Source organism: Clarias gariepinus, chromosome 28, assembly GCF_024256425.1.
Source record: "Clarias gariepinus isolate MV-2021 ecotype Netherlands chromosome 28, CGAR_prim_01v2, whole genome shotgun sequence".
Classification (NCBI taxonomy): Eukaryota; Metazoa; Chordata; class Actinopteri; order Siluriformes; family Clariidae; genus Clarias; species Clarias gariepinus.
Window position 1 is genome coordinate 2448847 of NC_071127.1, and position 19033 is coordinate 2467879.

At 38.5% G+C, this 19033-nt stretch overlaps 1 protein-coding gene across 1 annotated transcript; it reads left to right on the top strand.

Moving 5' to 3' along the window:
- Nucleotides 1–235: 235 nt before the first annotated feature.
- On the top strand, nt 236–14887 carry LOC128515584 (zinc finger protein 501-like). The gene is made up of 4 exons (XM_053489672.1): nt 236–299; nt 434–501; nt 1470–1847; nt 13888–14887. Exons 1-4 carry the CDS (start codon nt 236–238, stop codon nt 14713–14715), a joined length of 1338 nt encoding a protein of 445 aa, XP_053345647.1. The 3' UTR covers nt 14716–14887.
- Nucleotides 14888–19033: the final 4146 nt, after the last annotated feature.

Sequence of the window (19033 nt, forward strand, 5' to 3'; positions counted from 1 at the left end):
CCGCACTTCTGACTCGTTTGTGGCCAAATTGGAGGATTACCTGAACAGTAAGGTGAGAGGTGGTGGTGTCGGTCGTGCTGGAGATTTGGAGTGGGTCAGAACAGGGCAGATCGCCCGGTGGTGTGCTGCGGACCCACAGTAGGCACACAATTCCTCTCGATACCGGCGCTCACGTTTTGCTACAGTCAGGGAGGCGCGTCCTAATTGCAAGGGTTCCCCGGCTCCGGTGTCAACCATGGCAGAAGGTGGAGATCCGACAGGTCCAGTAGTAGTAGCGGTGAAAGTGGTCGGTGGTGAAGGTGCAGTACGATGATAGGTGGGAGCAGGCGGCAGGGTCCTCGGGGCTGGCTTCGGACAAGAGAGGAGGCGCTGGCCGATGCGGAGGGCCAGCTGGATTAAGCCCTCCAGTGTGGCTCTAAATTCCGCGGTGTAGCGACTCACGGACAATCTACCCTGCCGCAGGTGATAAAGCTTGGTGTCGGTGCCGCAGGGTGTTCAAAGGTGAGTCTGAGTTGGCGTGTGAATTCATTGTACGAATGGGCGGTGTCCGAGTCTGATTTAAGAATTGCCGTGGCCCACTCTGCTGCCTGCCCGGATAGCAACGAGACGAGTAGAGCAATGCGTAGCCGATCGGTGGGGTATTTGGTGGAAGTAAACTCAAACACCAGATCGAGTGCTGTTAAAAACACACTACACTTCCCGTCCGTGCCATTCCATTTCATGGGGGTGGGGGGGTGGGGTGATTTGGCACCGCAACCGCTGTGGCGGGAGCAACAGCCGCCCGGAGATCCGCGTTCTCCTGCCTGAGCTCCACAACCTCGCGGCGCAGAGCCGCGATGTCTTGGACGCCCTGGCGCAGAGTAGCGATCTCCCCGGTTAGCTTATTGATTAGCTCGGCATGCTGGTCAACCACGTCGCAGAGATGCACATAGTCCGCTGGGTTCACCGCTTTTGGCTCAGTCATTCTGTCAGGACGAACTAACCTAGGAGAATAGATGACTTAGCTTTAGCGATTAGCCCAATGTAGCGTGGATGGTGAACCCAAACGCGGAAGAAAGCGAGTAGGTAGGATAACCACGCGATTTAGTTTAAGGACTCTCACAAAAGGGGAGCAAGGGAAAAACACAAATTTAATCCGCGTCCTATAAACACACACTCAATATCAGAAAGCGAAACCTAAGAAAGTGAGTACTCACGAATCGGTGGACGGACATCCAGAATCGACATGGGCCAAACTTAATGACTGAGCGTTGAATCGTGGTTTGTTTATTCCTCTTATACCTCCTGGTTCGCGACCGCTTTACTTCCGGGCCCTAGTGCCAGTCGCCGATTGAGTGTGCATGACAAAATATTCATAGCAGTTCATCAAGTAAATGGTCTCATAGCATAAAACTATGACATATATACATTGAGGATACATTTATAAAGCCTCTGTAATAACGAGCTTATTTAGTCATTTTGTTTTCCAGATTTACCCGTGCTTAGAGTGTGGAAAGACTTTTACTAAAAGCGATCATCTCAAAAACCACCAGCGCATCCACGCAGGAGAGAAGCTGTACAGCTGCTCAGAGTGTTGGAAGAGTTTTATTCAGCTAATTAAGCTCCAACAGCACCAGCGCATCCACATGGGGGAGAAGCCATTTCGCTGCGAACAGTGTGGGAAGAGTTTCGCCTGTCAGCGTAACCTGCAACAACACTGCCGTATCGATATAGGAGAGAAGCCTTATCAGTGTGAACAGTGTGGGAAGAGCTTTCGTCATAAGAAATCTCTTCAGCTACACAAGCGCATTCACAGAGAAGAGAAGCCATATCGCTGCGAACAGTGTGGGAAGAGTTTCAGCGACCGGGTGCCGTCAACAGCCACCAGCAGAGTCATGCAGGACAGAAGCTCTACCTCTGTGGACAATGTGGACGGAGCTACACTTACGGACATTAAGGAAACATAAGTGCAAACGAAAGCCATTGACTTTTGACAGGAGGATTCTTCCGAACTAATTTTTCTCTATTTTTTTAAGAAAGTGAAAATGAAATTTTAAGCATAAAAGTAGAATCTATTATTTGACATGATATGTAGGCTTTCATTGCATGGGACTGTATTGTTTACTGCCTACATTTTAGCAGATTTTATTGGTTTATGTAATTTTCCTTGTTTCACCTGAATGTAACAAAACCAACCCTATGACACAAACATGCATTTAACCAGTGAGAATCCCTGCTGTAATCCACTAATCCTGACTTCTGAGTGAGACACATGGCTCTGACATCTCCCTCTAACATAGGCAAGTAGAAACACTGAAACACAGAAGCACCGATTAATTAATACACATATCATATGACCTCCTGCCTGATATTGAGTAAATCCCCTGCAACCAAAACCGTACTAACCTTTGTGTTCTGACACCTTTCTATTAGAACCAGCATTTACTTTTTTAACACTTTCATCTACACTAGCAATAAACGGGCCAGCTTTCACTCCACATGTGCATCACAGTAACCACCCATGACCCTATCACCAATTCACGAGTTTTCCTTCCTATGAGCACTTTTTCTTATGTCCTGACCACTGCAGACCATGGACATGAGACAAGAGTTGCAGTTTTAGATTTGCTTTAGCCCAGTCATCTAGACATCAAAATTTGGGTAATTTCACAATAGCTACAGTAATGATGGTATGTGGCAGTGGGTTGAATATATTATAATTGTAATGTCTAGATGACTGGATCTCCGAACTTTCATGGAAAAATGGTCCAAGGAAGGTAAACCAGTGAACTGGCGACAGGGTCATGGGCAGCCAAGGCTTCCTAATGAACATGGGGAGTGAAGGCTAGACCATGTAGTCTGATCCAATAGAAGTGCTCCTGTAACTCAAACTGCTAAGAAGGTTAATCCTCATTCTGATGCATAGGATTTCCAAAGTATTATTGTAGCTAAAGTTCAGGTTCATATGTGAATACACTCACCACAAAAAGTCAAACCTAATACCTTATTTGGATCACTTTCAACCCGGATCATGACTGAACTGCAAAAGGAACATTTACAGATATTCACGCACATGATAATGGCATACTAACATAGGACATGATACATAAAGTGGACCAAACCATCACAACACTCTAGAAAATGTGTCAGATGTTTTGGTTATACCTTGTTTATCTATTTAATCATCTTGGGGAGGTAAATGTGTTTTGCACAGGAAATAAGAACTGGGCACCTTTTAAACACTGTAATGTTAACATTAGGGCTCATCTAATCAATGCACGAAGCTCTCTATGTATCCAGTAATTGGACTGTTTGAAATTTTGGAGTTTGTCATAACAACCAGAGCAAAGCTAGGGGGGAAAATCCATTCTTCATGATCAATCGCACTATGAAATGCTCTTTGTAGCCTTTCATAGCGTGAGTGATTTTACTAATTGTATTTTTGTATAAAGTATTTTAAATTGTAAATTGTATTAGATGTGCGCTTTATTTCTGCTCCCTCTGCAGGCGACCTGAGGTCATGTCCACTAGCTCCCTCCCTCCTATCTTGTACAGTACTTCTAAATGAGAGACCTTAAGTCAGTCCCCTGCCTCCCTCACAAAGTAGAATCAGAGCAATAACCAGATTAATTACCCAAATGATAACATGAAAAATGAAAATGAGTGATAGCAACACATTAACGCTTTCTCATGCACTGGTCTTCTGATTTCAAAATGCACCACTTTATGTGCTGTACAATCTAAGGAGAATAGAAAATATTGCATACGTATCACATACACCTCTTACCCAGTGTAGTCATGTGATTATCTGAATGAAACCATAAGGAACATTTATATAACAGTTGTTGCCTGAATTACAGGAAGATGATGTTTTTGTGAATTGATGTTATGTGCCCCTTGTTTGGGGATATCATTTCAACAAGGTTTTGTAAAAAATAAATACATTGGTTAGTTCTCAGAATGTTTTTATTTTAAAATGTCACATTTTCTCATTGATCTTTAACCCATTTTGTGGATTGTTTTATATGCCATAATTGCTCATCATCTTTAAAACGTATATCACATTAAACATGTAAGTTTAGTATCTAATGGCTGGGGGGAAAGTAGTATGGCTTATCCAAAATATATTTTATAAAATACAAGATGTCTTAAAGAAAAAAAGTATATAATTTAAACAAAAATATAAATTAAACTGTGCTAATGAATATTACTAATAAATATTAAACAGTAGTCTGAAATAAAGTTATTATTATAACAGTTGTCATCCAAGCCAGTTCCTCTGTAATAAAACTAAATAAAGTTTACTAAATGTATTATAGCTATGGAGAGTATCCTATGAAAAAAAAAAAAAGATGATGGTTGTGATGATGTAATGTTAAGACTTAAATGAAATAAAAAATGAGAATATGAACCAAGTTGTTTATGAGAAGCTTTTTCAAGATTGGTTCCAAAGGTATTCATTTTTGGTGACTTAGCATTTCAAGATTGTTTAAATAATTTTGCAAATGTTAACTTATTTGTTTACTGACTTAGCAATGTTCTGCTCCACACTCCAGCCCAGTAGATGGTGGTAATGCACCTTTAAACTGACTGTCAACCAACAATAGACTCAAAAGAAAGAGAAAAAAAAACAGCTGGGACTTGGAGTTTGAAGTTAAAGAGCGCTTCTTTGTCCACACAGTTTTGAAGCTCTGATACTCTGCAGAACATCACTAAAAGTGAGTAATTGGGAAAATTCCCACCTGAGCTTCTCAGTTAACAGTTACTGCAGTTCTGGACTCATCAATCTGTGTTTTTCCTCCAGTCTCCTGATTCTGTACAGCTCTTAGAATGAAACCCAGGAGAAGCTCTTTAGGAAATTCTCCACACACTCCTGCTGATACTGGATCAAAGGTAAAGTTTACTCATCTGTCTTATTTCTCTTTATTGTTTTACACACAGAGAATTTATTTATTGTTTACTGAGTACAACACTCTTTATGAGCCCTTAAGATTTAATAAAGTAAGTGTATAACTGTGTGTGGTGGCTTAGGTTGTTGAGGCTCTGGGTTGCTGATTGATGGATTAGGGGTTTGATTCCCACCACCAGATTAACATTGAGTATTGTTGGGTCCTTGGTTAACACTACCAAGTTAACACTACACCCCATACAAACAAGCCACTGCTGTAGAATAATTTAGTTAATCTGGCTATGAAGAATCAAGTATACCCAGCATGGATATATAAACTGTATTAGCTAGTGTGTCTGATGTGTATACACAGAAATGTGCCACATATGGTGTACATGTACAAACTGTCGTGTTAAATGTGTGTGTAGTGGAATGTAACTAAAAATGGTTAAGTAAGCTGAACCTAGACATTTTGGCCCCACCTGTTGTATGCTAAAGAGAGGAGGGGGGCTCGTAGTAGGACACAGCTGTTGGGGAACCATGTTGGAATGTACAATCTAAAAAATAAAACTGTCCTGTACTAAAAAAAAAATTGGTGAAACTTTTTACAATTAAAAATATAATAATTATTGTAATATTAAAAATATAAAAGTTGTAAAATCATGTAAAATATACTTCACGAATTGAGTAAAAGTCAGTAAAAAAATTAAGTAGACCTGAATAACTGCATTTAGTACATTGAGTAGATTTAATTGAAATGCAAGGTAGAAGAAACTGAAAACTAGACTATTATTTAACAAACAAATGCTACATTTACTGAATATTTTAGCTGAATTTAATTCATACTGCTCTATCACAGAATAAATTATTTATTTATTTATTTTACTATATTTACCCTTTACTCAATGGGTATTTTAATTGAGGTTAATGCATCTAGTGACACCAAATTATAAACAAAGAAACAATACACACATTACCATTTTAATGAAACATTTATTTGTCAAATTTGGCCAGACATAAAGTTTAAACTCAACGTGGTTTACTTTGCAAATGACATTTAACAAGATCATAAAAACATCAATTGATCATATTAATAAACAGTCTCTTAAACAATGCATCTGCCACAGACATTATACAGTTAATATGTAGAAAGTCCACTTTTGTATTAGAATCTAATGAGTCACACACTTTAAATCTGAAAGATTGCACACCTTCACACTCTTTAGTTTCCTACAAACTGTGGGATCTACACAAATGTGTGTGCAGACGTCCCCGGGTCTTAAAGGAGCAATGACAGTCTAAATAACGACAGGACATTGAATATCCATGAACAGAGGTACTATTTACTCAATAATGATTGAACTTCTTTTTGATGATCAAACAAATCTGGAGAGCTTACACTCCCATCTCATAGTGTACAAGTAAGTACAAGTGTGACTGTTACTGTAAAGTCTAGCAGACTGGTAAAATAGTACTTCCATTCAAATACATACTTTGTGGACTAATATATGATTATTCTGATCTAAAAGTGTTGTTCAAGTCAAAGTGGGACTGATAATAAAAATCCTCTGGATCAAAGATTTAAAACTGATTTGATTCTGACACTTACAGAAGACTTCAAGCACAGCGCAGTGATGAGACTCTTACCCACAGTAAAACATCTGAATGGTGTAAACTTTTTAAAGAAAACTGTCCATAAATAATGAACTTGGTTGATATAGCTAAGAGGTCCAGTGGAATAAAATTCCAGTGGAAACCTTTTTAGGAAAAGTTCACTGATTTGGTCACCAAAGCCATTTTGCTCTTATAGAACAAGGCACGACATCATATATAGAGAAATTTACATGAAGAGAGAAATAAAGGGAGCTTTTGGTATGTTCTATTATTCTGCACAATCAGAAGTCTCACTTTGACTTGACTGTCCCTTGTGTAAAAATTGTTCCTGCATTAATAATAACTATATACATTTTCAACTTTAGTTAATGAAAAATTGGAATATTATGGAAAAGTAAATTTTCTTTTTGTTTAATTTAATACACATTTTAAAATAAATTCAGAAAGAAAATTAACTTTTACCATGATATTCCAATTTTTCGAGATACACTGTACACAGCCAGATTAATAAGATTTGCATCAGGAGCATTAGGTGTTACTGTATACACTAATACAACATTTAGATTAATGATTAATATCAAGATGTTTCTGATTAGTCATTGTTTCTGTTTTCAACAAATACTCCCTGGCCAATGCACTCAAACAGCCAAAATCAAGGTGCAACTCATTTTGCTTTTTCACTGCTTTCCTGAACTTGTGTTAACTAAACTAATATGTTGGGACTGCGGTGGCCGTGAAGTGCAAAACAAATTAACAAAATTGAAAACAAAATAAATAAAAAAACAAAATAACAAAAACAAAACAACAAAATCCTCTCCCAAAAAAACAAATTCAAAAACAAATTAACAAAACTGAGAACAAAATAACTAATTCAAAAACAAAATATCAAAATCCAAAACAAAATAATAAAACCCAAAACTAATTTTTTATTATGTTTTTTGGTTTTGTTATCTTGTCTTCGGATTTGTTAATTTGGTTTTGAATTTGTTTTGTTTTCCGTTTTGTTAATTTGTATTGCACTTCTCGGCCAGTCAGATACAAACCGGAAAAGGTAGGTATAGTTTGCGAATGAAATTCTTACCGCTGATTGGACGAGACATCTAGCGGTAGATTTGCGTGTGTATGAATGTGCAATAACCAAAAACAAAACAACAAAACCCATAAACAAAAAAACTATTAATAGTTCAACTAAAATAATTAGTTTTGGGTTTTGTTTTTTTGTTTTGGGTTTTGATACTTTTGAATTTCGTATTTAGTTTTCCATTTTGTTAATTTGGTTTAAAATTATTATTATTTTTTTTCAGTTTTGTTAATTTGTTTTGCACTTCAGGGCCACCGTATGGGACATTTGATTCAATGGTTACACATTAAATACTCCTGTAAATCAGTTTAAGTTACTTCTCCGTACACATCACAACATAACATATTTCACTTCAAAATGTTCATTTTATTTTACTTTCTCCAAACTATAATTCTGAGAAAAATGTACTTTTGCTAAATTTATTTTACAACTTTAGTTACTAGTATCTTAGCACATTTATGTTATCACAGCAAATTCAATAACTGGACTCAGAGCTGTGCTTTCTACAGTGTTACTGCTGCTAGACGCACTGCTGATGCATTTACAGTTTTTAAACAGTTTCCTACGGTTGTGTGCTCAGTGTTTAACTATGGTAAAAATCCGCACGTAAATAAAGCGAGTGTGCGGAGCCTCGGGACTGACTGCAGTGAGCGGCGGAAGGAGAGAGCCACAGCAGGGATGACAATAAAGCTCAATTTCTGCTGTTCAAACCTGCTTTGGTCTGCGTTTCCTTTTTAAAGTGTGTAAATTTTATTACACTTTTTAAGTTATTGTTTTTATAAGTTATTAGTTTTTATGAGAATATTGATTTGGAATGAGTGATGAATGTAGTTCTTGAGACTAATGAGCATAATTACTCCATTCTTAAATATCTAGATTAAATGTATCATAAATATTAAGTGCATGTTAAATAATATAAATCAGTCAGTCAAATGCTAATTTCTATTTTTGAATTAAACTTAAATTATAGCATAAATTTAAGACATAATTAATAGTTGTTTTTTATTAGGCAGTTATTTTGATACGTCAAACAATCATGTGATTTCTTTTTAAATTATTATTCTTATTAAGATACCATAAACATTTCATTATTGTGAAATTACAATTTTACAATTTACCAAAGAATTATTTTTTAAAGTGTATAGTGGAAAATCTTGGTGATCGAAGCATATATAATGGCTTTTTATAGGCTGTTATTGCTTTATAATAAAAGCTGTAATCTTTAGAAAACAAAACCAGAGACTTGGAGTGATCTCTACATCAATGCATACCCCTTGGATAAAAACTACAAAAGCCGAAGAAGAAATTAATTACTGCATGGTCCTGATGTTTTGTATGTCAGGGCCCACACTTTGAGCCCTTGAGATTGTTAATAAAGTAACTGCTGGCACTGTGTGTGGTGGCTCAGGCGGTTGAGGCTCTGGTTGGCAGATTGGAAGGTTGATGACCTTTTTGATGACCTGCAATAATTCAGCACTTAAATTTGTGTAGGTTTAAAATCTTTACCAACCTAGTATCTAATACATTGCACTTATTTATACAGAGCACAAACTGGGCTTACATAATGTGGCTGATGTAAATATATGAGATCCATGTGCGACATTTAATCGTATGTCACATATAAAAAAATACAAATTCTAACTCTAGCAGAACAAAACAGAAAATGGAGAATAAGCAAACCTGAAAGATTGTTTTGAACACAGTTCATGAGCTCATGAAAGTGGATGTGTGTCCATAGCAAAATAATTAAATTGTAACACTCAGAAAGACCTTTTATTTGGGGTTAAATGATTGATGTGCCTAACTTTTGTCAGCAGAGTCTCTGTTTCGCTGAATAATTCACAACTTTTCATGAATATGTAAGAACTATTCACATCTGGATCAGGTGACGCCAGGTTTCCCCAGGACTCCTATAGATGTCTCAACTGTTCACACCTACACACCCAGATTCCTCACACAAAAACAGGGTTCACTGAGGCCAGAGATAGAAACAAAAGATAAAGCACTGTTTCTGAAACATTCGTTAAAATGCAATTCTCATGCACACTGTTATAGTATATTAGCGCTATGTTATATTTGTTAGAATTATTTTATATAAAAAGGAGTCTTGCTCTCTTCCTCATAGATCTGATATTAACGTGTTAAATATTCCCTGCTGCTATCTTCCTGTCTCCTCTTGCATCTGTTCTTAAAGGTGTGAACGCTCCCACGCTCACCTCTCCATACTCTCTTTATGTCTCTCTCCCTCTCTCTCTTTATCCCCCTCTGTCTTCTTCCCCCTCTCCCCCTAACTCGAGCCAACATCTTGTGATCTGTCTCTGGACGGACACCTCTCTATCTTCCTCTCCTTTGATTCTTCAGGATCATACCAGGACATTTACAATGGTTCATGTTGTTTGTAGTAACATATGTCAATGGCACAGGCGTTTGGTCAAACATATAAAAACGCCATCTTTTGCTGTTTATAAACAGAGACCTTTTTGACAGAAAACGTGTTTGTGTGTTTGACTGAGTCTCTCCTGGCGCCAGAAAAGCTTACAGAAGCACAGCGGACAGACCGAGCAACTCGCTTCTTCTAATACGCAACTTTAAAAACTTTACAATATTACAAGTAGAATACATCTGCTCGCATTAGGCTTTCATCTGCCTTTTGATCAAATTGCTGCCTTCTACAATGTGATAGCACACGTCAATGTGAGCAGCTTTATTTCTGTCATAATATACTCAGATCACAAAGAATGGCAACTTTTGCAAACCAGACGAAATGTAACATCAATAATAGTACCCCAGAAAAACAAAAAGCACAAATATATACTACTTAATAATTGTTGTCTTTTGCAAAATTGAAAGGCAAAGTGAAAATACAAGCCAATGTGAGCAGCTTTATTTCAGTCATAAATTCACAACCACATTCCAGTCATTTGTGGTCGAATAATTATTCAATGCTGGACACAACCAGCAAAAAAATTATAATTTGTTATTAAGAAAAAAGAGACTGAAACGCTTCATGTGGTTTCATGTGATGAACCATTTTTTCACTTGAAGGTTTTTTTATTTGTTTTTTCATTTAAGCTTATTCTGTTCTGTTGGACATGGGCATGCATCAGTACATCACTCCCCTCGTAAAACCATATACAGTTGCAAAAAAAAGTAAGTGAACCCTTTGGGATTATGTGGAGTTTTGCATAAATTGGTCATAAAATGTGCTCTGAACTTCACAAACAATGACTGAATTGTCTGAAAGTCACAACAATAGGAAAACACAGTCTGCCTAAAATATTACAGCACAAACATATGTTTTCGTGTTTTTTTGAACATAACATGTAAACATTCACAGTGCAGGGTGGAAGAAATATGTGAACCTTTGGACTTAATAACTGGTTGATCCTTCTTTGGCAGCAATAACCTCAACCAAACGTTTCTGTAGTTGCAGATCAGACCTGCACAACGATCTGGAGTAATTTTGAACCACTCCTCTTCACAAAACGGTTTCAGTGTAGCAATATTTTTAGGAGTGTTGTGGCAAGAGAGCGATTTTCACCGGACAGCATTTTAATCGGTCAGGAGAGGTCAGGACTCTGACTGGGCCACTACAGAAGGCGTATTTTGTTCTGCTGAAGCCATTCTTATGCTTTCGGTTCTTGTCCTGTTGCATCACCCATCCTTTGCGGAGCTTCAGTTGGCGGACAGATGGTCTTACGTTTTCCTGCAAAATGTCTTGATAAACTCTGGAGTTCATTTTGCCATCAATGGCAAGAATCTGTCCAGGTCCCGAAGCAGCAAAGCAGCCCCAGCAAATGCTCCCTCTGCCATGTTTTACAGTGGGGATGAAGTTTTGATGTTGGTGTGCTGTGCCTTTTTTTCTCCACTCATAATGTTGTCTTTTTTTCCAAACAACTAAATTTTGGTTTCATCTGTTGGTCATTGGTCATCATCAAGTAAAGAAAGGACAATGGTTTTATAAAATCCAAAAAAAAGTTGAGAAGATGAGTTGCACCAGAAGAAACAGGAGAGATAAGCCTGTAGTAACAAGGTTCAGGTTTGGACATACCAAACTAAACAGCACACTACTCATAATAGGCAAACACAATACAGGTTAATGTAACTATTGCAGTCAAGAAGAGACAATAGAGCACGCCAGAGCTATGAAACAGAGAGAAGGGAACTCAAAAACTAAGGAAACACTCAGGGCATAAGAGCCATCGACATATATTACAGTTTCTTAGAATTACCAATATAATTAAGAGAACATGATTTATTCATTTTATTTTTATTATATTTAAATAATAGATTAAAGGATGCAACAAAACCCTGATACATACTCTTTACCAGTTGGTGGCACTAATGCAAAATTTCATTGTTTTTCAACCACCAACAAAACAACAAAAAAAGAAGCTGTTAAGATGTACGTGGTGTTTGTTTAGAAAGATAAATGTGCCGTTTACTAAGGTGGGTGTAGAATTTACCAAGTTGTAACAGACATATTTCAGCTAGAGTAAGTTGACACACTTTGTATTTCTCTATGGTCTGTCAGTACTAGAAACTAATGCTATCTGATACTAATCACCGCCCGCAATCTTGGGGTAACCGTGGACAATCATCTGTCATTTTCCCCACACATCGCTAACCTTACTCGCTCTTGTAGAATTCTTCTTTACAATATCAGAAGAATTCGCCCATTTCTTTCTTTACAGGCTACTCAGGTGCTTGTTCAGTACCTTGTTATTTCAAGACTGGACTACTGCAGCTCCCATCCTTTCAGGCCTGCCTCTGTCCACGATTCGTCTTCTGCAACTGATCCAGAATGCAGCAGCACATCTCATTTTAAACCTTCCCAAGTTCTCCCACACCAGTCCTCCGCTCCCTGCACTGGCTTCCTATAGCTGCCCGCATCAAATTCAAAACGCTGATGGTTGCGTAAAAAGCTAAAAATGGCCCAGCACCCACTTACCTCTCTGCTCTAATCACACCACGCACTGCACCACGTTCCCCTTCGATCCTCCAGCACTGCTCGCCTCATCCCACCATCTCTCTGGGACTGAGCGCGACATTCATCGAAGCTTTTTTCTGTTCTGGCACCAAGGTGGTGGAATGAACTTCCTCTAGATGTCCGTACAGCAGAGACTTTGACTATTTTTAAACGACAACTCAAAACGCGTCTGTTTCTCCAGTACTTGGACTAATCCCCCCCCTCCCCCCAAAAAAAGAAAAATCTTTCTAGTTGGGTTGTACTAGTGGCACTTAGTTATTAACCTAGTTAACCCAGTGTAAGTATGTATCCAATGATGTAAACTTGGATAAGAGCGTCTGCCAAATGCTTAAATGTAAATGTAATCACGGTTAGCATAATCGCATGCTAATGCTACTAATATTGACTGTAGAGGTGACAACAGTGTATGTTGTTACTCATGGTTAGTGTGGTGATTTGTCTAAAATACTTTTTGTCGATGAAATCAGCTTAAGTGTTAAGTGATTTGAATGAACAAGGACTGACAGCTGTCTTGCATGTTGGTAGAGGAAATAACTGAGTTATTTTTTTCTTGGATTTTGGTGTGGGTTCCCGACGCCCTGCAGGGCCGCTGGTCTTTTCTAATTGCTAGTCTCTAGTTGCTGCTGGTTACTAGCTGTCACTGAGTTCTCTTCTGTCATGTCGCCCTCGGCCTGGCCTTGTCTCCAACTATCTCACTCACAGTGTCTCATCTGAGATTTTATGGACAACTGCAATGAGAACCCTCTTAGCATGTGCATTTTTTTTTTTTTTTTGGTGCTTGTTTGCCAAGTGAATCGGCCACACGTTTTAGGCCTCCACAATCCCAAACCACATTTTAGACCTGCACCATTATTGTTATTTAATTTAGACTTATTTTATTTTATTAATTAAGACTAGTTAATGTTAGTGTGTTACAGACTGAGTGTGTGTAGATAATGAGTTGAGGTAAAGTGTGTGAAATCTAAGTTGCCAGTAATTTTTTTTTTTTTTTTTTTTACTAAAGTATATCTTTATATCTAAAGAAATCTGTTGGTGTTATATATTAACAGTATAGTCCAGTGACTGTTGTTTATCGGGGTTAACCACAGCAGATAATATACCTACTATTGAGTTTGGTACAAATTAGAACAGCATATTTGTATATACTTACAGGTCAGAAATTTTATGGTCCAGTGAAATGACAAGGTTATAGTATCTATTAGAGAAGATGTTTCGATTAATAATATGTGGTAAAAAGAAAATATATTTGGGTAAAACATGTACATTATTTAGTTATGTAAATTCATCTTTTTTTTAAATGTTTTTCAGATGTACCACTGCGCAGATTGTGGAAAGAGTTATACCCAAAATGGTTCTCTCAAGCGGCACCAGCGCATTCACACAGAAGACAGGCCGTATTACTGTGCACAGTGTGGGAAGAGTTTTACCCAAAACATTCATCTCCAAAACCACCAGCGCATTCACACAGGAGAGAGGCCATATCACTGTGAACAGTGTGGGAAGAGTTTTACGCAAGACAGTCATCTTCAAGTACACCAGCGCCTTCACACAGGAGACAGGCCGTATCACTGTAAAAAGTGTGGGAAGAGTTGTACTACTCCGACTAATCTCAAGTGGCACCAGCACAGTCACATGGAAGAAAAGCCATATCACTGTGAACAGTGTGGAAAGAGTTTTACCCAAGACAGTCATCTCCAAAAACACCAGTGCATCCACACAGGAGACAGGCCGTATCACTGTGGAGAGTGTGAGAAGAGTTTTACTTCTCAGACTACGCTCAAGCAGCACCAGCGCATTCACACAGGAGAGAGGCCGTATCACTGTAAACAGTGTGGGAAGAGTTTTACTTCTCATACAGGTCTCAAGCAGCACCAACGCATTCACACAGGAGAAAGGCCATATCACTGTGCAGATTGTGGAAAGGGTTTTAGCCAAAATAGTAATCTCAAAACTCACCAGCGCATTCACACAGGAGAGAGGCGGCATCACTGTGAACAAAAAAAGTTCTGCAGTAACTTCAAGGACCTCCAGCAGGGTCATGCAGGACAGCAGCCATATCACTGTGGACCTTGTGGGCGGAGTTATACTTATTTGAGATCATTTAGAAAGCATAAGTGCTCTAAGATGAATTTATCAGATCGTGATGTGAATAAGTCAAGCTAAAAATCGTGAAATTTCTCATGGCAGTAATGAATCACGGCATGAGAAACTCTTGCTTCCTGTCCGCATTTTAGCAGAATTTATGATTGTGATTTTATTGATTACAAAATGGTTGTTTTTTTAAATGCTTTTTAAAAAAAACGCTTTCCTTGATTTTAAAATGCAAAACAATTAAGCATGCAATTCATGATTTTTTTATTTAATACGTGCAAATCTCTATGGTAACTGACCAGTCAGGACCTCATAACCCTCTATCCTTGTGGTCTAGTGAGCACTATTCTCTCACCACTGCTTCACAGTCACACGGTTGTCATGTTGAACTTTTGCAACTTTGGTGGTGGAGACAGTGATTCATCTCTGCACCTTTGATTGGTCACTTTCAACACCCAAAGGTGTCGTCTTTTATGTCTTTCAGCTGTTCCCTTTTAGGGCTTGTGTGAATCGTCATCTGCCTCCATCTAACCTCTATCCTCTTTTCTCACACCAACTAACTTAATGTAACTTCTAGACCTCCCTGTCATTTCCAACCTTAGCATCTTTCTACCCAAGTTAAGTTAAGCCTTTATTCGTCACACATACATTACTGCACAGTGAAATTCTTTATTCTTCACATATCCCAGCTTCTTGTTAGTAGGCAGGGGTCAGAGCGCAGGGTCAGCCATTTTTACGGCGCCCCTGGAGCAGACAGGGTTAAGGGCCTTGCTCAAGCAACAGCGGCAACCTGGCGGAGCTGGGGCTCGAACCGCCGATCTTCCGATCCGTTACTCAGAGCCTTAACACACTGAGCCACCACTGCCACCACTAGATACAGTGCATCTGGAAAGTATTAACAGCGCTTAACTTTTCCCCCATTTTGCTGTATTACAGGCTTATTTCAAAATGTATTAAATTCATTTTTTCCTTAAAATTATACAAACAATACCCCATAATGACAATGTGAAAAAAGTTTGTTTAAAATCTTTGCAAATTTATTTAAAAAAAAAAAAAAAAAAAAAAAAAAAAAAAAAAAAAAACTAATAATCATATGTTTCATTCTTTGCCATGACACTCAAAATTAAGCTCAGGTGCATCCTCTTTCCACTGAATATTCGGTGGAAAATTCAGTTGACTGGACATAATTTGGAAAGACACACACCTGTCCATATAAGGCCCCACAGTTAACAGTGCAAACTGTGTCAGAGCACAAACCAAGCCTAGGGACATGACGTCTAGGGACTTTTCTGTAGACCACTCAGACAGGATTGTATCGAGGCACAGACCTGAGTAAGGGTACAGAAAACATTGCAACATTGAAGTTCCAGATGAGCACAGTGGCGTCCATCATCCATAAATGTAAGAAGTTTGGAACCACCAGGACTCTTCCTAGAGGGGGCCCATTGGCCAAATTGAGCGACTCAGGGAGAAGAGCCATGGTCAGGGATGTAACCAAGAACCCAATGGTCACTCTGAAAGAGCTCCAGTGTTTCTCTGTGGAGAGAGGAGAAGCTTCCAGAAGAACACCAATGGAGTGCTGCAGAGATGGTTAATGTGGTGATTGGGTTAAATTCTCTGTGTTGATAAAATGAGCCTAGGTGGTAAGTGATTTAAATGTACAAGGACTGACAGCTGTCTCGCATGTTGGTAGAGGTAAGACTTTTTCAGACAGAAGTCTCTCCTCAGGAAAAGGCACATGACAGGAGTGCCTGGAGTTTGCCAAAAGGCACCTGAAGGAATCTTGGACCATGAGAAACATTTTTTTAAACACTTAACTACCCTCATCTATTGTGTATTGCTTTAATTTGCTTAAGTTGTAACTGCTTGCAACATTAAAACTATAAAAGGACTCCCTCCCATTGTAAGGCCAGTATGCCAAGTCCCCAGCTGCAGCAGTAAGTTTTTCAGAGCGGGAAAGATGACCCTGTGGTTTACACTTCCATGGACTGATTCTAAGGTGAGTGCTGAATTACTCTCAGGATGATCTTTACAGAGTTTGACACTGGGAATGGTTCGTCCTTTGCCAGTAAATGTTCCCTGTTGATGGTTGTGGTAGGGAATGGTCCTATTGGTGTGACTCAATACCGGCCCAAGACTGAGATAATCAACCTTAATGAAATCAGGCTATTACCACCTTTATTTAATTATCATGTACATGACGTTTTTAGTGACTGAAACATCAAATTACGTCGCTATGGGTAAAAGCATCTGCAAAATGCCTAAATGTATAAAGAAAAATGCAGTTCCCTAGCACATGATCCAGTTTATCGTCCACATTCATCTCGCTCCACCTCCCCCTTTCTCTCCACTTACACATCTACATTGTCTGTCTTCACACCAGAGGTAACACAAAACCCCGTCTACATCTTTTTCTCACCACCCCCAGCTCCAGTGTTCTCTCTTTTACAGTTGATCAGGTAGAAATGTGGAAAAGCAGGTCAGCAAAGGCTGCTGGTACAGTTTGTGTAAAATTATGAATTAAATTGAATTAAAAAATGAGAATATAAATCAAACTGCTTATGAGAAGCTTTTTGAAGTGTGATGACTTAGGATTTTAAGGAAATACTTTTGCAGGAGAACCTTCCAAGGGTGGAATAGGAATGTAGAAATAAAATTAAATAAGTAGGTGCAACCACATTTTTCACAGGTATTGCAGATTATTGCCACTTTTTTATATCCCGACTTTTTCTTAGTCAGCTGTAGAAAAATACTAATCACTATTACACTAACTGGACACTCATTCACTCATCATAATTCCCGCTTAATCCTGTATTCAGGGTTGCAGGGAGCCTGTAGGCTATCCCTGTAGACTTAGGGCACGAGACAGGGTACACCCTGGACAAGGTGCCTATCCATCGCAGGGCACAAAGACCTACACCTCTCACGCACACACTATGAGCAATTTGAGAACACAAATTAACCTAACCTACATGTCTTTGGACTGTGGGAGGAAACCGGAGTACCCGAAGAAAACCAAGCACGGGGAGAACATGCAAGCTCCATGCACACAGAGACGGGAATCGAATCAAGTCTGGCCAGGAATCAAACCCAGACCCTGGAGGTGCAAGACGACAGTGCTAACCACTACACCACTGTGTCACCACTGACTGACCAGTAACTATTTACTCTCCACTCTTGGAACACTTGATTGTAGTAACATTGTTAAATTGTTTAGTTCAAAGGGAACTGCAAATAGTCTAGGGAAGGAATGAAACTTCACCGGAAAAGGTATGAAAAATGTCATTTGAAAAAGTCATTGCATCTCGCTGGAATGTAAAAAAAAAAAATTGAGCTCCAAAAACGATTTATATATTTATTATCATTATTATTGAGGACGACATCATATTAAGGACACAACAATTTCGAGTTGAATTTCATCAAGAAATCCTTTGTGTTATAATGCGTTGTAATGTGTAAAAAAATAATTACCGTACATATTTAATTAATTATTATTGTTAATCAATAAATTATTTACAAGTTCTACATGTTCCAATAGTATGTTTTATGATGGAATCAGTTTTTGTTTTAGTAAATATTTAATATTTAAAGTCCGTAGTGCGAAATTTCCATGGCAACTGCGACAGGGATCCGAGGGGCTTATGTTACTACGGTAATGCACAGAGAAAGTGATGTCTGCGCTGTTAACTTTGCAGGGTGTTCCGAATGGTGAAGTTTTGTCAAGGAAAGTTCCCTTCACCGACATTCCCTACAAATGGAGCAGGGAGTAGGGAGCACCCTGTAAAGTACACCTTGGAATGGAATACAGCCATGGAGTTTGAAGTGAAGGAGCCCTTCCTTCTCCCCACTTGGATTTGAATCTCCACTAAATGTGAGTTCAAGTGAAAAAGTGAAATTTCCAAACTGAGTAGCTCAAGGATTTAGTCCAGATTCTGAAGTCATCAATCTCTATGTTTTTTTTCCATTCTCCTGATTCCTTACACCTCTTAGAATGAAACCCAGTCAGAGACAGAGCTCTGTAGGAAAATCTTCACACACTCTTGCTACTGGACCAAAGGTAAAATGGGAGGATTGCATCATGAGAGGGCATCTGCAGTCAAACCTGCTATATTTGTATTGTTAAACCAAATATATTGTCATTTATTTGTTGTTTGGCAAGAATCCTCAAACCCCTTTTCACTACAATTCAACATACAATTGTGTTGTTGGTCTGGACAATTTAATTGTTTATTTTCACAATTACTGACTTTACTTATTAAAATACAACACAAACACAAACAGTAAGAGGAAAGTAAAGTTTAAATAATCTTTAAATCGTCGTAACCATCATTGTCCAAGCCAGTCTCTCTGTGGTTTATAAAGTAAAACCAAAATAATAAAGGTTACTAAA